General features: G+C 39.7%; 1 protein-coding gene across 1 annotated transcript; it reads right to left on the bottom strand.

Annotated features, from left to right (window-relative positions):
* Nucleotides 1-1,380: 1,380 nt before the first annotated feature.
* faah2b (fatty acid amide hydrolase 2b) lies at nt 1,381-20,632 on the bottom strand. The gene is made up of 11 exons (XM_062993356.1): nt 20,396-20,632; nt 17,935-18,017; nt 15,970-16,106; nt 13,837-14,046; nt 11,648-11,767; nt 11,378-11,513; nt 10,209-10,326; nt 9,991-10,110; nt 7,435-7,546; nt 6,133-6,312; nt 1,381-1,692 (listed from the first exon to the last, which is right to left on the bottom strand). Exons 1-11 carry the CDS (start codon nt 20,573-20,575, stop codon nt 1,517-1,519), a joined length of 1,572 nt encoding a protein of 523 aa, XP_062849426.1. The 5' UTR covers nt 20,576-20,632; the 3' UTR covers nt 1,381-1,516.
* Between the last annotated feature and the right edge of the window lie 2,440 nt (nt 20,633-23,072).

The following is a 23,072-nucleotide window of genomic DNA, read 5'->3' on the forward strand; positions in this document are numbered from 1 at the left end:
AAACATACAGAGAAGTGCAGCAAATAATTGGCTGCTCAGCTAAAATGATCTCAAATGCCTTGAAGTGACAACCAAAACCTGAAAGACGCAGAAGGAAGCGTGGAACTACTGTTCAAATGGATTGACGAATAGCCAAAATGGCAAATATTCAGCCAATGATCACCTCCAGAAAGAATTAGGAACATCTGAAGTTACCAGTGAGTACAGAAGATGATTAAGTGAAGCCAATTTACCAGCAAGAACTCCTTGCAAAGTCCCGTTGTTAAGAAAAAGACATGACCTGAATGGGTTAACATTTGCCAAGAACACATTGACTGGTCCAAAGAGAAATGGCTCAACATTTTGTGGACTGGTGAAAGCAAAATTGTTCTTTTTGGGTCTAGTGGCTGTAGACAGTATGTCAGACGAACCCCAAGCACTGAATTCAAGCCACAGTACACTGTGAAGGTAGTAAAGCATGGTGGTACAAAATGATGATAAGGGATGTTTTTCATACCATGGTGTTACGCCTATTTATCACATACAAGGGATCATGGATCAGTTTAAATATATCAGAATACTTGAGGAGATCATGTTGCCCTATGTTGAAGAAGAAATGTCCTTAAAATGGGTGTTTCAACATGACAATGACCCAAAACATCTTGGTTACAGACAAACAAGATTGAGGTAATAGAGTGACCAGCCCAATCCCCTGACTTCAATCTCAGAGAGAACTTGTGGGCTGACGTCTGAAGCTCGTTTTTTTGAGGCAAAACCCAAAATTGCAGAAGAACTGTGGAATGTCGTCTAATCATCCTGGACTGGAATACCTGTTCAGAGGTGCCAGAAGTTGATCGACTCCATGCAACACAGATCTCAGAAACAATTGTTATGCCACTAAATATTAGTTCAGTAATTTAAAGTAAAACCTCAAAAAAATTTTTATGTTATAGATACATTTTTTTGAGTTTTTAATGAAAAATGCTGGCACTGCTATTATTTTGAACAGCCTAATATTCATTTTTCTTAACTTTCTGTAAATGATGAACACAAACTGGCAAAATGTTGTTAATGTTTTGATTTAGAATTGAAAGTGTAGTATTTTCAGTGCATTTGCATTTATGGAAATAAAAGTTATTATAATGATTTTGTGCTTTATTCACTTTTTTAAAATCACTGCTATTTTTTTGAACACTACTGTAAATAAGAGTGGAATGATGTGTAACAAGTACCCCATGTTTCACATGGGTGATATTTTTTTGTTCTGAATAAATTTTGTCATATTTTGTAATTCTGAGTATTAAACTAAACTGCATGTTATATAAAAAGCATGTTGATGCCCCACTGTAAACATTCATAGCACAGTTTAAAAGGTTGTAAAGATCAACCACAAACAGCCCAGCAACAAAACCTCTTATTTTATTTAAAAAAAAAAAAAGTACATTTTGTATAATACTTTGCTTTATATAATTGGGCTTTTTAATACAGTAATAGTTTATTCAGAATATGGAATTGATAGAAAACGTGCTCCAGTTACTCAGGTAGCGCCTGGGTCTCTCCAGCCTCCAAAAGCTTTCTCCAGATATAGAGCCACAGCAAGGGTCAGACGATCCTGCAGCTTTCCCCCAACCACCTGCACACCCAGTGGCAAACCTTCTTTACTCAGCCCCAAAGGACACTGGGTAACAGGCAGGCCCAGCATGTTAAAAATCCCTGTAGGAAACCACAGACTGTTTTTAGTTTCTTTTCTAATTGTATTTTATAGTCTTTCTGATCTCTGTATATACACTGATAAGCCAAAGCAAAACTGCTAGGGATGCCATAGCAACACTCTACCCATCACCCTAAATAGATGAATTATGCACTCTGCTTTTTCTTTAGGCAATGCATGTTTCAAGTTCGACCTGTTGCTGTGATGATGAGTAAAAGCTGGAACTTGCTGTAAGTTTTGTTTTGTCACGTGGGTCTGCGCAAAAATAAATTCCTGCCATTAAGTGGGCAGTAACAGCTCAGCAGTTAAGATATTGGATTAGTAATTGGAAGGTCTCTGGTTCAAGCCCATGCTCACAATTGTAAATCACTTTTAATGAAAGCATCTGCTAAATGCCATAAATGTAAAGTGGTGCCATACTATTAGTTCATCATTTGGCCTAATGAGGGACTTGCTTGCCAGCTAATGTAAGCTATGTTAGTGACATAAGTAAGCAAGCTGACCTGCTATTATGGGATGGTAGGAGGACATTGGGAAAATGTTATACCTGCAAATATTCATAAATCCTCATGTTTATAGAGGGGAACAAGTGAAAAATTCGTAAAGATTTAAACAGTGAAAAAAGTACAGTGGACCCTTGACTTACGAATTTAATTGGTTCTGAAGGGCTGTTCTTCAGTCAAAATGTTCGTTAGTTAAAGCTATTTTTCCCATAAGAAATAATGTAAATAGAATTAATCAGTGCCAGACCTCCCAAACCCCCCCTTACCTAACCTTTCTAATGTCTTAAATGGTCTTTTTTGTTATAAATACAAGTAAATTTTCCATTAATCTTAAATTATAGAATAGATTATACTGTAATAAACAATAATAAACAACAATACACAGTAGTAGTACTGTACATAAAAAAAACACATTTCAGTACAGTACATGTGCCGTACCATACACCATAATAAATTTCCTTCTTTTTATATAAAATGTATCTACCAGAAACAACAATAACTCTCATATTTCTCTATTATTTCCTTCTTTATTTTAATAGTGTTGTATTTTATAGGTGTAATTGCACACTTTCTGAAAGAAAGAATACTTTACTCAGCGATTTCCTTCATCTCTCTCACTCACTGTCCCCTCTGTCTGATACACAGTGACAGCTACTGGTAGGAGTAATTATACAACACATCAAATAGTGATTTTTCTCACCACTGCACTTCCTCTGCACCTTATTTGGGGCCATTTTAATATTGAATTTTACAAAATATAAAGACAACACCAAAAAAACACTGTCCACTGTCCGAATGTTTGCTCACTGTATATATATATACACTACCGCTCAAAAGTTTGGGATCACTTGCAAATTTCCCTCTTTTCCAAAGAAAAACACATTTTCATGCAATTCACAAACAATTTAGTCCATTACACAATTATTTTAAATGTATCAGATGATTTTTGAAGAATGAAAATGTTTGCATTAAAGCCTATTTTTGTATAGAGGCCTATTTTGCATATAGTCCTATTATCAGCCATTCTTAGTCCTCTGCCTCAATCTCCTGGTTTGGCTGCCAATCCAAGTTAAGAATGTTATTAGGCTAATTGATTGTTAGGAAACCCTTTTTTAATTTTGTTGCACAGCTGAAAAACGTTATACTAATAAGGGAGCATAAAAGGGAGCACAACATTCTAGGTTAGTTTAGTATCTGAAGCATCAGCAGTTGTTGGCTTGCTTACTGGCTCAAAATGACAATTTTCTTTAGAGACTCGTCAGTCTATTGTTGTGTTAAGAATGGAAGGCTACTCAATGCGAGATATTGCAAAGAAACTTAAAATATCTTACCATGCTGTTAACTACTCCCTTCAGAGAGTAGCACAAACTGGCCCTAATAAGGACAGAAAAAAGAGTGGGAGGCCCCGATGCACAACTGTACAAGAAGATAAATATCTTAGACTGTGCAGTTTGAGACAAAGACGCCTCACAGGTTGTCAACTGACAGCTGCACTAAATGGAGCCCGTCAAACACCAGTGTCAGCATCAACGGTGAAGAGGTGACTTCAGGATGCTGGACTTCATGGCAGAATTGGCAAGAAAAAGCCATACCTTACACTGGCCAATAAAAAGAAAAGACTGCGATGGGCCAAAGAGAAAAGACATTGGACACTGGAAAATTGGAAGAAGGTGTTGTGGACAGATGAGTCCAAGTTTGAGGTCTTTGGATCAAACAGAATAACATTTGTGAGGCGCAGGAACAATGAAAAGATGCAAGACCAATGCTTAATGCCAGCTGTCAAGCATGGTGGAGGCAGCGTGATGGTCTGGGGATGCTTTGAAGGTGGTAAAATAGGAGATTTATATAGAGTGAATGGGATTTTGAAGAAGGAAGGCTACCACAAGACATTGCAACGCCATGCCATACCCTGTGGACAGCACTTGATTGGGGCCAATTTCATCCTACAACAGGATCATTACCCCAAACACACCTCCAAAATGTGTCAGCAATATTTAAGAAATAAGAAGTCAGCCAGAATTTTGACTGTAATGGAGTGGCCAGCACAGTCTCCGGATCTGAACCCTATTGAGCTGTTGTGGGAGCAGCTGGACTGTATGGTACGGAGGAAGACTGCATCAAGCCAATCCATGTCATGGGAGATGCACCAGGAAGTATGGGGTGAAATCACATCAGATTACCTCGAAAATTGACAGCTAGAATGCCTAAGGTCTGCCAGGCTGTAATTGCTGCAAAAGGTGGCTTTTGTTGATAAAGGCTAAATTTGAAGTACACGGTCATCATTTCCATCAAAATAATTTTTTTTTACTCAGACAATGTCTGCATGTCCTGTTTATTAGCTATATTTCCTAATCTCATGTGTGTTTTCATTGAAAACAAGAAAATTTCACAGTGATCCCAAACTTTTGAGCGGTAGTGTATATATATATATATATATATATATATATATATATCTCTCTCTCTCTCTCTCTCTCTCTCTCTATATATATATATATATAGAGAGATAGAGAGAGAGAGAGAGAGAGAGAGAGAGAGAGAGAGAGAGCGCCGGTTGGAGTCAACTTGTTCGTGACGTCACGTGTTTCGCGAATTTCAGTTCGTAATCCGAAATTTGTTCGTACGTTAAGTTGAAAAAGATCGTTTGTAACCCGAAATGTTCATATGGTAAACCGTTCGTAACTCAAGGGTCTACTGTACTATGTTTTTTAATCAACAACTTCGTCATGGTCAGGGGCAGTGGGTGTTCCAACGGCATACACTGGGCATAGGGCAGGAATACCCTGGACAAGATGCCAATCCATCGCAGGGCTTCGGCCACCCCCACTTCCCCCTCAGACATAGTGTAGATCCCTGTTGAAGCCCAGCAGACTGATAGCACTGTAGATTCAAACTTAGATCTCAACGGTGTTTGCCTAGTGTAATCGACTCTTACTCTTGAGCCACTATACTTATTGTTATGCATATTATTTGCCATAATATAAAAATAAAACTATTTAGAAGGATTTTTAGTTTACAGATTCTTAGAAATGCATTTGTTTTGCACCTAGCAAAGTTTAATCTGTGGATAATTACATGGCAAAAAACCAAATACAGTAGACCCTTGAGTTACAAACTATCTTTTTCAACTTGTGACGTCACGAACAAGTTGACTCCAACCGTCTCTCTCTTTATATATACAGTAAGCGAACATTCGGACAGCGGACAGTGTTTTTCCGGTGTTTTCTTTATATTTTGTAAAATTCAATATGCAAAATGTCCCCAAAGAAGGTGCAGAGGAAGTGCAGTGGTGAGAAAATGAAAAAATCACTATTTGTTGTGTTGTATAATTACTCCTGCCAGTAGATGTCACTGTGTATCAGACAGAGGGGACAGTGAGTGAGAGAGAAGAAGGAACTCGGCCCAGTAAAGTAGTCTTTCTTTCATGCAATTACAAAATACAATACTGTTAAAATAAAGAAGGAAATAATAGAGAAATATGAGAGTTATTGTTGTTTCTGGTAGATACATTTTATAAAAAAGAAGGAAATGTATTATGGTGTATGGTACAGCACACGTACTGTACTGAAATGTGGTGTGTGTTTAATGTACAGTACAGTACTACTGTGTATTGTTGTTTATTACGAACATTTTGACTTAAGAACAGCCCTTTGGAACCAATTAAATTCATAAGTCAAGGGTCCACTGTACTATATATAATATACTATATATAATTACCTCTGTTCCATAAAATCTACTAAAACGGACTACCACTAAACAAAATTTTAGTCAATTAAAATATAACATAAATTATATGTTAAAAAAGCTCCACATTTTCAGTCTTTCTTTCAATAACTGCCATAATTAAACACTAACTCCCATTCAGCTACAACGCACACTGAGCTGATAACATTAGCTAAAACACCCGTCATTATGATTAGTACTAATTACATGTGCACTTACCTGTGTAAGAGAAGTTGAATGGGGTAATTACTGTTTGGTGGTGTTTCGGGGCGAGGTGAGGATGAGAGGGGTACAACAGCACACCGTCAGTCCCTAGCACCTTGTCTAAGTCTTGCTGCAGTGCCTCCTTCTGCTCCAGGAAGAACTGTGATGGTGTACTCTTCTCAACTAAAGCCAAACCTGGACCAGTCCGTATATAGTGGTAGATTTATTACATGGCTTAAAGGCAGTCCTTTACACATCTGTTTAATTCTGAGCATCAATAAATAGCAGCTCCTTTTACCCCTAATTACATAGAAATGGCAAAACCTTTCATCAACAATAATTAAAATAGTTCTTTTTCGGCTGCTTCCACATTTAAGGGTCAGCACAGTTATTGTTTTTTTTTTTACACTGGAAGATCTTCCTGACACAACCCCCCTATTTTTTCCAGGCTTGGGACCAGCAGTGATAGCACACTTACAAGTGCACCCAGTGTCTATGCTATTATGGCTATCCCCCTATTCCCCTATGCTATTATGGCAACCCTCCTATTTTTTTCCGGGCTTGGGACCAGCACTGATAGCACACAAGTGCACCTTCCAGTGTCTATGCTATTATGGCTATCCCCCTTTTCCCCTATGCTATTATGGCAACCCTCCTATTTTTTTCCGGGCTTGGGACCAGCACTGATAGCACACAAGTGCACCTTCCAGTGTCTATGCTATTATGGCTATCCCCCTCACCCCCTCTAACACTGGCCAATCATGTCTGTGCAGACGCCCAACCAGCTGACTGTACTGCTGAGATTCGATCCTCGAATCTAGCATACCTTACTGCTGTGCCAGCCAATCTCTATCAACAATAATAATTTAATTTATCCTGGTCAGGGCTGCATTGGGTTTGGTTTCCTAGAATAACTGGGCGCCAATCCACTGCAGCACCTCGGCCATCCTACCCCTTCAACATGGGCAATCCTGTTTTATGTAAATTCCTGACCAGCCACTGGGGATTCAAACCTAGATCCTGGATCCTAGCGGTAGTGTGCTAGCCTAATATACAGAAGCCACTCAGGCGCCTTTTAAAGCACATGTGTTTAAGCTAAACTACTACATTTGAAGTAAGTGAAGAACTGTCAAATCAGAATGAGCTAGTCTCTGTAGCACACGACTAGTATACAATACAAATGCAAACATTATCAGCATGAATCGACAGAAAATTTGAATACTGTGAAGATTCTGTATGTGCTCGGCTGTGATGGTTTGTCTGATAAAATGCAAATACTACTGATTTGATTTGATGGAATTTGTGTTTGTGTATTACCAATGGCAGGCAGTGTGTGATCAGATTTCCCAAAAATGCATTTGATGAGCTCCCACATCGGCCACACCCTCGGGCCCCCATCTGCCATCAGGTCTGAAAAAGCATGTGGAGGCTACAATACACACAGACACAAGGAGTTATTTCAAATAAACAATTATCACAGGTGGCTTTGTCAAATCTACTTTGAATAATTGCAAGTATAATAATAATAATAACAATAATTATAATATACAGGTTATAGTGTAAAAGTAAACTAGTGTATATTGTTCCTACTACCTCAAATATGGTGGAAATATCTATTAAACAAAAGTGAATAAAAACACAGAGCAGGCGCCCAGGTGGCACAGCGGGATATTCTGCTAGCACAGTGGTCCCCAACCTTTTTTGCACCATGGATCGGATTCATAAAAGATATAATTTCACGGACCGGCGGGAACAGAGGGGGTTTAAAATAGGATAACTATAGAATGGAAAATCAGTGTGAATCCTGAGCTTTTTTCGCTGCAACGAGACACTGCTCCCACCCAGTGTTGATTGGGGACAATAACACTCGAAAAGTTTTAAAAATGTAATTGCTCTTGTAGCAATCTCCAATTATTTATTGTTTCTGTGCGGCCCAGTGGTTGGGGACCACTGTGCTAGCACACCAGCGCCGAGATTCTGAACTCCTCGGTTAGAATCTTGGCTCTGCTACAGGTCGGCTGGGCGCCATCTAGCAGGCACAATTGGCAATGCCTGCAGCAGACACAAATTGGCCACCATGTCTGCTAGGGGAAATGACAGGACTAAGTGGGTGGGGTCTTCAAACGCTGTGCAAGGACCCTGGTTAGCGGATAGAGGCGGTAAAGAAGGGGTTCGAGCCGCTCAGGTGGCGCAGTGGTAAAAACACACGCTGGAACCAGAGCTGGGATCTCGAATACATCGTATCGAATCTCAGCTCTGCCTGTCGGCTGAGGCTGAGCAGCCACATGAACAACGATTGGCCTGTTGTTCAGATGGGTGGGACTAAGCCGAATGGGGTCTCTCTCTCTCATGACTGGTGCAATTCCGACCTCTGCTGGCTGATTGGTGGCACCTGCACAGAGATAAGAAAAGAGTGCTGTCAGGGTCTGTCTCTCCGTACACAACGCTGAGCTGCACTGCACTCGTCAAAGTGTAGGTGATAAGATGCATACGGCATGCTGCCCACATGTCAGAGGGGGCGTGGGTTAGCTTCGTTCTCCTCAATCAAAGCAGGGATCGGCATTGGTGGAGAGGAAGCATGATGCAATCGGGCAATTGGACGCGCTAAAAAGGGAGAAAAAGGGGAGAAAATGCAAGAATGCAGGAGTGCAGGAGAGGACGTCAATATCAGTACAGAGAAAGCGTAATGCAATCTGGTAATTGGATATGACTCGACTTCGAGGAAAATTGGGGATAAAATGCAAAAAAAAGAAAAGAAAAGAAAAAAAAAAAAAATGGGCTTCCCACATAAAAAGCTAATATCTTTGCTGGGGGGTAAACATGGCCACCTGCTGTATTTATGTTAAAACTACAGTCAAATTCTACAATGTTTTTTTTATTTTTTTATTTTTTTATTTTATTTGCACATAAAGTCAGGTTCACAAGTTCAGTTATCTTTGGACATACAGGCTAATAATTACCAATATACATGACACAGCAAAAACAAGAAACACAAAACCAACCTACTAAATAATGAACGGATGAATTAGTTTAGCAGTTTAAGACCATTCAAGATAGGACATCAACAGCTGCCATATCTGCCAGAATCTATGCGTTTTCTGATGCAAGTTATATGTCAGTTTCTCCAATGGAAGCACTGTTGTAACCTGATTTAGCCAGAAACTAACAGATGGAACTTGAGGAGTTGACCATAAGTGCAAAATACATTTCTTAGCAAGAGATACTAAAATGAAAAATAAATGTCTTGTTTTACAGTCAAGCACAGAGTCTGTATCATAGTTCAGCAGAAAAAAAGCAGGAGAAAAGGTTAATTGGACCTTCAGTATTTTCTCAAGTTCACAATGCACCCCCTTCCAAAAAGAAAGCATCTTGTCACATGACCAAAACAGTGTAAATATGTCCCCTTTTCCTGTTTACATTTGAAGCAGAGACCAGAATAGTCAGCGGAGCTCTTTTGAAGGCGAATTGGAGTGAGGTACATCTTATAAATACATTTATAGTTAATTTCATGGGTTGGTAATGAGCCTAGTTTAGGATATAGGTCCCGCCATATGGTTTTCCAAATATCGTCATTTATATCTATTCCAAGGTCCCCTTCCCACAGACTCTTTAAGTGAGGTAGTGAAGAGATACAGGCATTAGACAATAAGTTATATATACACGAGACAAGTCCTTTTAGATTGCAATGACTGTTCTACAATGTTTTTTATGAACCTAACAATCAAACATTTCTCAAAGAAATGTCCTATTACCTGGAGAAACTAAAACACTTTTTATAATGCATTTGTATGCATGTTAAACCGGTTCATAAATGTGTTTCGTTTTTTTTAATGTCTTGCTGATAAAATAATCCTAAATAATTAAGAAACAAACCTTGCCCTCTCTGTCTGGTAGAGCCATGCCTGAGAGCCAGATCTGGTAGGAGTACCTGAGCTGAGAGAAACTTATTTCCTTAACTTTGACTCCCAAATCGGCCTCCAGTTGCTGAACCACCTACAAACAATAAAAACCGCAAAGCACACAGAATAAAAGCTTTCATGTAAACAATATAAATACTACATATAGTACATATAATATAAATACTTTCTCACCTTCCTCTGTGCCTTGACTAGCTGACTGTCTACAGGCGATGTGAGGAGAGATCCACCATCATCTTCTATTGTAAAGTAACGCAGCTTCTTCAGGTCCACCTCAGAGGACAGCAACAGCCTGTATACACCAATCAGCCATAACATTAAAACCACCTCCTTGTTTCTACACTCACTGTCCATTTTATCAGCTCCACTTACCACATAGAAGCACTTTGTAGTTCTACAATTACTGACTGTAGTCCATCTGTTTCTCTACATAGTTTTTAGCCTGCTTTCACCCTGTTCTTCAATGGTCAGGACCCCCACAGGACCACCACAGGGTAGGTGTTATTTGGGGGGTGGATGATTCTCAGCACAGCAGTGACACTGACATGGTGGTGGTGTGTTAGTGTGTGTTGTGCTGGTATGAGTGGGTCAGACACAGCAGCGCTGATGCAGTTTTTAAATACCTAGTTGGTCCACCTTGTAGACGTAGTCAGAGACGATCGCTCATCTATTGCTGCTGTTTGAATTGATCTTCTAGACCTTCATCAGTGGTCACATGACGCTGCCCACGGGGCACTGTTGGCTGGATATTTTTGGTTGGTGGACTATTCTCAGTCCAGCAGTGACAGTGAGGTGTTTAAAAACTCCAGCAGCGCTGCTGTGTCTGATCCACTCATACCAGCACAACACACACTAACACACCACCACCATGTCAGTGTCACTGCAGTGCTGAAATGATCCACCACCCAAATAATACCTGCTCTGTGGTGGTCCTAAGGGGGCTCTGACATGAACAGCATGAAAGGGGGCTAACAAAGCATGCAGAGAAACAGATGGACTACAGTCAGTAATTGTAGAACTACAAAGTGCTTCTATGTGGTAAGTGGAGATGATAAAATGGACAGTGAGTGTAGAAACAAGGAGGTGGTTTTAATGTTATGGCTGATCAGCGTAGATTTCTGGCTAATCAGCTCATTCACAGTCGGTAGGCTGTGTTCAGTGACAATGGTTTTCCAAAGTAATCCTGAACCCATGTAATTATATTTATCACAGTAGCATGTCAGTTTTGTTTATACTGCATTTTACAAAATGTCCTAACCTTGCCAAAAATTGACAATCTTTTCATTGCTTTTTCTATCCATCTTTGCCAGGGGTGCCAATAAGTTCAGTGTGTGGGTGTGTACTTGTGTGCGTTGGCTCCAGCCATGATATTCAGCATTGGGATCAGGTCTTCAGCATAGCGACACATTGGGCCTGTACTCACGTATTCCTCATGACGGCCAGAGTAGGGTGGGTGCTGCCTCTCATTAGAGACAATACCTGCAACACACACATACAGTTTTTGTGAAACTTCTAGATCAAGCATATGGGGGGTTAATACAACACACACCACTCATTTCATATGAGCAGAAAGTAAATATGTACTGGATAGCACAGAAACACGTAACACACACCTGGAGTCCCTTTGTGTCCAAATATGCCATTAAAGAAGCAGGGAATTCGGATACTCCCTCCGATATCTGAGCCAATCCCAATCACAGAGGCTCCACTGCCCAGAATACTGCCCTCACCACCTACAACGAAAAGCAGGGACAAAAATATGATCACACAGGATATTGCCTTATTATAATAATCATTTACTCAAGAATCTCTGTGTTGGCCGCTCAGGTGGTGCAGCGGTAAAAAGACACGCTGCAACCAGGGCTGGATTCTGAGTACGTGGTATCGAATCCAGCTCTGCCTCTGTTCGAAGCCGAGTGGCTGTATGGGCAACGATTGGCCGGTTGCTCAGTTGGGGGGCGGGACAAAGAACCGGATGTGGGTCTCTCTCTGTCAGAATGCGATTACGACCTCTGCCGGCTGATTAGAGGCGCCTGCACAAGAGATGAGGAAGAGTGCCCTTAGGGTGTGTTTCTCCTCATGCAACGCTAGGTGGCGCCAAACTCATCAATGTGTGGGTGGCAAAGATGCATCTGGCTGCTGCTCATGTTTCGGAGGGGATATGGGTTAGCTTCGATCTCCTCGGTCAGGGCCGGGTTCGGCATAGACAGAGAGGAAGCACGATGCAAACTGAACAATTGGATGCGCTAAAGGGGGAGAAAAAAGGGGAAAAAATTAAAAAAAAAAAAATCTCTGTCTTGTAGACTACAGTGCTATGAACAGTATATGTACATTTTTAGAAATACCTACAACATGCACTATATGGCCAAAAGTACAGTCTTCATTGTTTTGTGGTCAGGTGCATACAGTTTGCTATAACTGCTTTTGAGATGTGTCTAGAATTTCATTGGATTCCACCTGTTGCAATTTGAATTTGACGTTTTCTAAAAGGCACCCACCTGGGTCTTTAATGGCCCACAATTTCCTGCATTGTCAAAACAAAAACCAAGCCATGAATTCCAAGGAACTGGAACTGGAGGAGTGGATCGATCACATTGTAGCAAAGCACGAGGCATAGATCAGGACAAGGATATAAAACAATATTTAAGGCTTTCAATGCTTCCAGGACTACAGTGGCCACAATGATTTAGAAATAGAAAAAGCTTGGCCACATAATTAAATGGAAAATAAAAAAGAGGTACAAATGTCTAGTGCAGAGATGGTTTTCGGTTCACTAGGTTCTCCCATCTCTCCACAGGACTTTTGTGGTTTTTTCAGAGTAGCACTTCATAAATCAGACATTTATAGCAGAATGGAAAGATGAAGGAGTCACTGTTAGGTAAAAGGCATATTACACACCCACTTGGAATTTGCTGAACACCATGTAAAAGACTCTGGTATTATGATTTTATGAGACAAAGGACGTTTGTTTAGCTTTTTGGGCAAAACGGCAAGCACTATGTGTGGTAAAAATGTATGAAATTTGCAAGCAACTGCAAGGTAAGGGCCTTGCTTAGAGGACCAACAGTGATAGCATGGTTGTGGTGGGGCTTGAACCAGCAACCTTTCAAGGCTAGGCTTCTACCCTAACCACTGAGCTTCCACTGTCCCACAGGTTCACCTTTCCACCTTTTAAATACGATGATCAGAAGCATACAGCCAAAGCAACACGAGTGGCTTTGTGGTCCTCCAAATGTATTTGAATAGCCCAGACTTCAACCCCATCAAATATTTGTGGAGAGACCCGAAGATGGCAGTTGTAGGATTTCCATGAACATTGGAATACACTGCCTAAGATCCAAGTGTGCAAAGCTTGTACAGATGTATCAAAGTCTTGCAGCTGTAAGTTCTGCAAAAGTGGCTTCTACATGGTATTAAATAAAAGGGCCAAATACCTTTGTGAATAAAAGGTATTCAAAAAACTTTTTTAACATGGGTAAAAATGAAAGTTCTATTCATTCAAATTCAAATCCACAACACAAAGTGTGCAAGTGAACAACACGATAAAATGCAAACAAGTCAAGCGGTCTGAAAACTTTAATTTCAAAGGTGCGCGGTGGAGTTAAGCTCAGGGCTCTGTGCAGATTTATCCTCACCAAACCTGTCAAGACATTATGACTTAGCAGTCATGATGCAACAGGTAAAGGCCTGCCCTCAGACCGCTGCCACAAAGTTGAAATCATACATTTATATAACTGTTACACCTGTTGGCAATGGGTGTGGCTCAAACACCTAAACTTAATAATGAATGCATTAAATCTACCTGAGCTTCCTCCACAGATCCTGCTTGTGTCATAGGGGTTGTTGGTGATGCCATATAGATGATTGCTGGACTCGAGCCACATGCAGAGCTCGCTGGTGTTGGTAACTCCTATGGGAATAGCTCCAGCTCTCTTCAGAAGTGCCACTGTCGGGGCGTCTGTACTCGCAAGAAACTGAGCTCGAGAGATTACACCAGTGGAACAAGGCATTCCTGCAGGAGACAGAAAAAAGCATAGGTACAGAATACTATAAGAATAGCCCAACATTTAGTCTGATCTTAAGCTACCTCATTTACAGCATATAGTTTATTATCAAAAAAAAGTACCAAACAGTGACAGTGCAATATTGCAATAATTCAGGTTTTTCACCATCTGCCATATATATGACATTGCATGTTAAGAAATATAAGTCTATGTAGGGCATGGCCAGAAACCACTGTTGAATGTGCATGACTTTCAAGCTTTTGGACAACATGACATAAAAAACATGGTACTGTGATAAATGTAGCATGGCTCATGAGTGTCACATTGGCTGAGGATTACTTCGGACAACTGTTGTCACTCAATACAGTCAACCGCTGCATCAAGTAACACAACCTGAAACTCCATTACACAAAGACGAAGCCATAAATCAATTCTATACAGAAACACAGCCAAGTTATCAGAGCCCAGATTCATCTCAGATGGCCCAAAAACAGTGGAAACGTGTGCTGTGGTCAGATGAGTCCTTCTTTTAGCTTTTAGTTGTTTTTTTGGGTGGGGGGGTGGAGCAAAGACAAAGGACCATCAATACTATTATAAGCAAAAGGTGCAAAAAACAACATCTGACATGGTACGGTGGTGCATGGCATGAGTGACTTGCAGATGTGTGAAGTGATTTAATATAGAGGCATACACTGATCAGCCATAATATTAAAACCTCCTCCTTGTTTCTACACTCACTGTCCATTTTATCAGCTTCACTTACCATATAGAAGCACCTTGTAGTTCTACAATTACTGACTGTAGTCCATCATTTTTTTCTGCATGCTTTGTTAGCCCCCTTTCACCCTGTTCTTCAATGGTCAGGACCCCCCACAGAGCAGGTATTATTTAGGTGTTGGATCATTCTCAGCACTGCAGTGACACTGACATGGTGGTGGTGTGTTAGTGTGTCTTGTGCTGGTATGAGTGGATAAGACACAGCAGCGCTGATGGAGTTTTTAAACACCTTACTGTCACTGATGGATTGAGAATAGTCCTCCAATCAAAAATATCCAGCCAACAGCACCCCATGGGCAGCGTCCTGTGACCACTGATGAAGGTCTAGAAGATGACCAACTCAAACAGCAGCAATAGATGAGCGATCGTCTCTGACTTTACATCAAGGTGGACCAACTAGGTGGGAGTGTCTAATAGAGTGGACAGTGAGTGGACACAGTATTTAAAAACTCCAGCAGCGCTGCTGTGTCTGATCCACTCATACCAGCACAACACACACTAACACACCACCACCATGTCAGTGTCACTGCAGTGCTGATCCTCCACCCAAATAATACCTACTCTGTGGTGGTCCTGTAAGAGTCCTGACCATTGAAGAACAGGGTGAAAGCAGACTTTAAAAGTATGTAGAGAAACAGATGGACTACAGTTAGTAATTGTAGAACTACAAAGTGCTTCTATATGGTAAGTGGAGCTGATAAAATGGACAGTGAGTGTATAGTGGGATTTTAGAGTGATGTACCCTGCTATCAGGGTGACATCTTTTTTCCAGGAAGTCCATGGTTATTTGAGCAAAAAAATTTCAACTTCTAAAGTATGTTTACAAAATACACATTGAGCAAGTTAATCAGAGAACACACTGGGAATCTTTTTTGTACCTTTGTCAGTTAAAATCATTTTAGTTTTTTTATATTGATTTTATATGAGCGCTTGTACCCCAGTCGTTCTAATGTGGAAATTCTTAAAGTTAATAATTTACAGATCTGGATCTTTACACTTAGCAGGTGTTTCATCTTGTCTGTTACAACTCTTAAATCAAACAGTCTTTATATTTTTACAATGAGCCTGAGTGGTTGTTACAATGGAAACAATACACAATATTGTGTGAAAGGTAAATATAGGAGGTATTTGTGGTTGTTGTATATTGTGTTTACCCTGTAAGTAAAATGACTCTTTCACAGATAAAGGAACGCCAAGCAGAGGGAGTCGTTCTGCAAGTGCATCCTCGTTCCCCTTTTCTTCCTCAATCAGCCTGTCCACCTGAGCTGCTTCTGACAGAGCTGCAGAAAATCTAAGACAGAGACAGGATGAGAGCTAGCTATGTCATAGAGGTAAACAAAAAGCAGAAGCTGCTTCATTTATCCTTAAAGTTTATCATTATCTACAGTTAAGGTCAAATGTTAACACATATGCACAATTTATGGCAGTGTTGAAACACAGGTAAGGTCACAGTTGTATAACACGTCCACTTGGAATTTGCTGAACACCATGTAGGTAGTGTGGCATTATGATTTATGAGACAAAAGGACAAACCTTTAGCACTATGTGTGGTTAAACCTCCACCAAAGCATACATAATCTTAGCCAAAAATGTATGAAATTTAGCAGACGTTTTCATCCAAAGCGACTTACAATTGTGACCAAATACAATGCAAGCCATTGAGGGGCGTGGGGTTTGTGCAACAGCCCAACAGTGGCAACAAATCTGTGGTGGGGCTTGATCCAGCAGCCTTCCGAGGCTAAGCTTCCATTGTCCCACAGGTTCACCTTTCCACCTTTTAATACGATGATCAGAACCCTACAGCCAAAGCAACACTGGAGTGGCTTTGTGTCAGGTCTCAGAATGTATTTGAGTACCCCATACTTCAACCCCATCAAACATTTGTGGAGAGTTGTAGTTTAAAAAGATTCCGTGAATATTGGAATAAACTGCCTAAAATCCATGTGTGCAAAGCTTGTACAGATGTTTCAGCAGCTGTAATTTTTCCAAAAGTGGATTCTATAAGGTATTAAATAAAAAGGTGAATTACCTTCGTAAATAAAAGATTTAAGTTTTTGATTTTTAATTTATATTTTTTTAAAAAATTGTAAACATTTTTCATACATATATGTAAAAATTATAGCAGTGTTGAAACACGTGTGAAGTCACCGTTGTCTTCTTTACACCAGCCAGCAGTGGATTCTCACAGAGAGTCTGGAGAGTCGCACCATGCTTTATGTGTGACTTTCCTACTTGTGCAGGTGCCTACTAGAAAGCAGGAGTTACTGTTTCAGCAGTAATGAGGTTAAATTAAAGGGCTATATTACTCTAGCCCACTACCGCTGGCATCCAAGGTTCGAATCTCCAGCTGTGCTGTCAGCCGGTCAGGCCTCTACACACAGACGTAATAGACTGCACTGCAACAAACTAAATTACTGTCTTCTGCCCAGTGTTTCCCCAATAGAATAGGATACACACTGCGACACTGACCAGGATAAAGTGGTTGATGAAAATGTCATTAAAGTTCTTCGAACTCTGCCAATATGAGTTGTCAAAGATCTAACCAGAGATGTTCCAGTAGCTTGTTTATGTCTATAAAAAGTGGCTGATTTGGGTAAAAAGAGCTAAAAGGTTTTATTGCTTTTGGTGCAATAAAAAAAAGCTGTTGCAGACATTATTAGAATATTAAGATTAAGCTATTAATCAAGATTATTAAAATATCAACACTGTCGTGGTAGATGTGTTCTTTACAACAGTTGTAATTGTTGCTGTATGTAAGATTCTGACCCTGTAAAACCTAAGAAGTAAATATCAAACATGTTTGAGAGAAGAATTATATCTGAGGTATGTGAGGAAAAAAGTGTATTATAGATTTGTTGTTTGTTTGAAGGCTGTTTAATAAGACCTACACAGAGGCTTAAAGTATATGTGGCTCTAGAGTCTTGCAGGGGACATTATGTAAATGAATGTAAATAATGTCCCAATGCAAATGTGAGTAAATTCTAACTCTAGCAGATCCACCTTGCAATAGACAAAACGAATAACAATGTGCAAAAGCATTTGTTGGTATGTTAACAGTAAGTACAGACCCATGCTGTGTATAGAACTGAGTCTGTAAAACCTAATTATAGCAAACTCACCTGTCTTTAACCACAGCATTGATAAGTGGGTTTACCTCCTGGATCCTGTCTATATAGGCCTGTACCACCTGCACACTGGACACCTGTATTCAGGATAAACAGAAGCATGTGAGCTAACTTTAACATGTACTTGTAAAATAACATAACAAGAATAATGAGTATAAAAGAGAATAAAATGACTGTCAGGTTGTGAAACAGTGAGGCAATTAAACACCTCTTTCCACAAAATAATAAGACCATAATGTAATAACATAATTTGATCAAATGCTATTTACTTATTTTAATAGTAATTTTCTTTTGATTGTTTTAAATGTGTTATATTTCTGAGATGTAATCATTATAATATAGATTACCCTTAAACCTAGGGGTAATTTAAAAGAGCCATTTCAACTGTTGGCATGTTTTGAAAGGTGGGAGTAAACTGAAGTACCCAGAAGTAACTCATGAAGACACTGGGACAACATGCCATGCCTCTGGGCGGCACGGTGGCTAAGTGGGTAGCACTGTCCTCTCACAGCAAGAAGGTTCTGGGTTCGATCCCCAGGTGGAGCGGTCCGGGTCCTTTCTGTGTGGAGTTTGCATGTTCTCCCCGTGTCTGCGTGGGTTTCCTCCCACAGTTCGAAGACATGCAAGTGAGGTGAATTGGAGACATAAAATTTCCAATGACTGTGTTTGATATAACCTTGTGAACTGATGAACCTTGTGGAATGAGTAACTACCGTTCCTGCCATGAATGCAACCAAAAGTGTAAAATATGACGTTAAATTCCAAATAAACAAACAAACTGACATTGTCTTTTACATTACGTATATAAGGAACGTGACTAAAAAATTCAAACTAAATTACGTAAATAGAGATAGTTTAACCCTTTGCAATAATGGTAAAGGTCAAATTGACCCACAGGGTTTAAATACACACTTAAACAAGCAAATAGTCAAGTACAAACAGTAAAATCTTATTATAAATTCTCATAAACTTCAGGATGATAAATATGAGAACAAATGGTATTATTATGACCTGTTGGACCCTTGAGCAATGCCCTTAACCCTCTTGGCTCCAGGGACACTGTAGAATGGTTGCCCTAGCGCTTCCAAAGAAGCTGGGATATGCAAAAAAAGCATTCTATTGTAATATACATGTGTATATATGACAAACATAGGCATTCCATCTGCCCTAGAATATCATAAATCACCAAAAACAGGAAATAAGGCTCCTGAAACATGGGTAACACTGTCTACAGTCAAGCAAGTTTTTGTCATTGGTTTAAAAGCTGCTGTGCCGAAAAAAGCCCATGCTGCAAAATTTGCACCTTAAAGACTTAAGTTTTTTGATCACAGAACAAAACGGAGATGCATGGGCCCCCTGCTTGCACAGCAACATCTAAACAAATAGTAAAGTACCACTAAATTTACATACTGTTTGGATTTTGAGTTACATCTTATCATCCAGACAAATTTCCTCTCAGCATAATAGGGCAAGCTGTAGCCTAGTGGTTAAGGTACTGGACTAGTAATCAGAAGGTCACTCGTTCAAGCCCCACCACTGCCAGGTGGCTGCTGTTGGGCCCTTGAGCAAGGCCCTTAACCCTAAATTGCTCAGATTGTATACTGTAACTATAATGTAAGTCACTTTGGATAAAGGCGTCTACTACATTTACATTTTCAGCATTTAGCAGACGCTTTTATCCAAAGCGACTTACACAATGAGCAACTGAGGGTTAAGGGCCTTGCTTAGGGACCCAACAGTGGCAACTTGGTGGTGGCGGCAGGGCTTGAACCGGCAACCTTCTGTTTATTAGTCCAGTACCTTAACCACTGAGCTATCACTGGCCGACTACTAAATGCTGAAAATTTAAATGCATAAGATGACAGTGTTTTCAAGCTTTGCAGGAGACCATTGCTCTATGTATTCAATAATAAGAGTATTAGAGAGTATTAGAGAGTATTAGAGAGTATTAGAGAGTATTAGAGAGTATTAGTCTTACATAGACAAAAGAGTTACCAGCTGTAGTCATTTGGGAGTAAGTAGGTCAAAGTTAAACGCCACAATGAAACTACACTATCAAATTCATTATAAGTTGCATTATGTATAACATAAGTATATTTACATTTACATTTTCAGCATTTAGCAGACGCTTTTATCCAAAGTGACTTACACAGTGAGCAGAACACAATGAGCAATTAAGGGTTAAGGGCCTTGCTCAGGGACCCAACAGTGGAAACTTGGTGGTGGCGGGGCTTGAACCGGCAACCTTCTGTTTACAAGTCCAGTACCTTAACCACTGAGCACAGCTGGTCATTCTGGTCCACTTCCCTAAAACAACAGGTGTCTGCAGAACAACTGTAAAGACTACGACTCCCAGAATGCAACGGTCACCTGCGTAAACACGGGAGCTACGGTAACGCGTTTATTTCATGCTGTGTGTGGATTTATAGTGAGCAATGTGAATAAATGGACTGACCTGTCTTTGGCGGATTTTCTTAGCTAGCTGTACAGCCGAAATAAGAAGCAGTGGTTCAGTTATCTTCGGTACTGTAGCTGATTTGTACCGGGTTGAGAATAGCACAAACAGCGCAGTGATAAACCCGGTAACAGTGCGGAACATCCACTGCACAACCCGCTCCCCTAATGTTAAAGTCATTGTACAATACTGTAGCGCAGAGAGCCTCTCAAGATGTGAAGTGTATGTAGTTTCTTGGGGGATTGTGGGTAAATGTGTACCGTGGTGTGTGTGTGTGTGTGTGTGTGTGTGTTGGGGCGGGGTTATGTTTCATCTACTGGTTATGTGTTATGGTTTGTATTGAGAAGGATTATGCTGCCTTCAAGTCCTCCTCGGAAGTTCCTACTTACGAGTTCGGAGGTCGTAATTACGACATGATGTGCGTTCAAGTTGTTTTTTGGTCGGGTAAAAATGGACGCCATGACAAAACTCCTTTTGTTTATGCTTTTATTTTTGTATAATCAAAAACAGGAACTCTATTTTGGATGAATGTACGTAAACAACACAAAAATATCTGTGCACAAAATATCTGCTCATGAGGCAACACTTTTTGGGTTCTTCTGATCAGCTTTGTTGCTATTCTTCATCAGAACAAGTGCACGTTGTGTACAAAACTTGTATACAAGCTTGAATTTTACATTTAACATGCAAAACTACCACTAATAAGCTCAAAACTTTTAGCGTTTACTGTAGGGGCAGCATCCATACCGGCAGTCGCCATGACTTTTTGTTAATGACACGCCCCCACATCGGAAACTCGGGGCTCATCGAAAAATCCGAGTTTCCCACTGGTAAATACGACATTGAGTTGCCGTTCATGTGCCCTCATCTCGTAAATACGATATTTCCGACACGACTTGAAGGCAGCATAATGCTATAATAATAATATAATATAATATAATATAATAGCTATATAATAGTTAGACTTCGGACCCAGAGCCGTAGATAGAGAGAGTTGCGACACTCCTTGATCTCGCCGCCACGCGGTCACGTGGTTCATGTAACCTCCAATAGTTCCAAACAAACCCGGCGCTGTCATGTTCTCATATGGGACAGACAGCAGTAAATGACATATTAAACAGTAAATAATAAACATTCGTACAATTTCTGGGTATTTTCAACTGCGTTTACATTTACTGCATCTGCTTTAATGTCAGTTTGGTATATGAAGTGGAAGATTGATGTTTTTAATGACTTGTTAATAGGTCGTTCTTGTTAACACACAGTACATTATATTAGCATACATTACATAATGCGACATTATTAAGTAGTAGAGACAATATACAGTACAGAGATTAAAGTTTTTTTATGTTTTGTTTTTTACATAAACTAATCTCCCTTCACTTTCCTGAGGATTCATAATAATAATAATCATTTTGGTTAAACACTAAGCCATGTGGCTGGATTCATAAGGTTTACCTGCACTGAATGAACAGATTGATAAACACACTACCGTACCTTTAACATTATAGTGCAGGTACATGAAATAACATTCATTCATCTCTTATTTCATGAGTGATTAATAATTGATTCCTACATGTAATACATTAATGAATTCATTATTAATATGCACTAGTTCATTTTGTCTAATGTAAGTGGTGGACAAGGTACACAAACCATGTAGTTGAGTTGAAGTAGAGATATCTAAGGTAACATATTACTCCAGTAAAAGTAGTAGTAAAAGTAAAAATACTCTTTACCTCCACTAAAGTACTAAACTAAATTTACCTTCAAATGTACTTAAATATGAAAGTAAAAGTATAATGATTTATTATGGCTCTAATGATCATTTCTGTAACGAGACTCTTGATTAATCAACTCATTTTAGGTGAAAAGACTCTAGTGTCATTAATTTAGCTTAACTGACTAAGCTAAATTCTGTTATACCTATTAATTAAAATAAACTTGTAACATTTAGTGCTGAGCAAATGCTAAACAATAACAGTATTAAGTATATTAATGACATTAAATTCATTTTTTTTTTTTAAACAAAGCAATATACAGCTAAAAATGTTTGATAAGTAGTGGAAATGAATGGGGCTCTATGGGATGTTTGGAACTATTCTGTTCTCTCTACCGCTCTGTTCGGACCTTAACTCAGTCCAGACTCATGTTTATCCCACGTGTTTTCTGATGCAGAGTAATAAAATAGTGGATTAACTTTTCCCAGTATGCAGCATTAAAAAACAATACGTTTTATTATGGATAGTGACACACCACATTAAAAAAGCCAATCCCATTTCATCACACTTTCTGATAACAGCTTACAAAGTACAAAACTATGAGGGTGGTTTATTTATTAACATCTCACCAGTGTACAGTATATTGTCATAACCATTATGTTAGATAAGATATAAGATGCCTTTATTGTCATTTCACAGCGTACAACGAAATTGAGCATTCTACAGAAATATATATAGACCGATTAGGCATAACATTATGACCACCTTCTTGTTTCTACACTCACTGTCCATTTTATGAGCTCCACTTACCATATAGCAGCAGTTTCTTTACATACTTTTTTAGCCTGCTTGACAATGGCATGGTGGTGGTGTGTTAGTGTGTGTTGTGCTGGTATGAGTGGATCAGACACAGCAGCGCTGCTGGAGTTTTTAAATACCGTGTCCTCTCACTGTCC

The sequence above is a fragment of the Trichomycterus rosablanca genome, chromosome 4 (assembly GCF_030014385.1).
Source record: "Trichomycterus rosablanca isolate fTriRos1 chromosome 4, fTriRos1.hap1, whole genome shotgun sequence".
Taxonomy (NCBI): domain Eukaryota; kingdom Metazoa; phylum Chordata; class Actinopteri; order Siluriformes; family Trichomycteridae; genus Trichomycterus; species Trichomycterus rosablanca.

Coding starts and splice junctions, on each gene's coding strand:
- faah2b (XM_062993356.1), bottom strand. CDS start 20,575: ATGACTTTAACATTAGGGGAGCGGGTTGTGCAGTGGATGTTCCGCACT. Junction 16,107..17,934: donor AATGCTGTGGTTAAAGACAG/GTGAGTTTGCTA, acceptor TCTCTGTCTTAG/ATTTTCTGCAGCTCTGTCAG. Junction 6,313..7,434: donor TCACACACTGCCTGCCATTG/GTAATACACAAA, acceptor GGACTGGTCCAG/GTTTGGCTTTAGTTGAGAAG.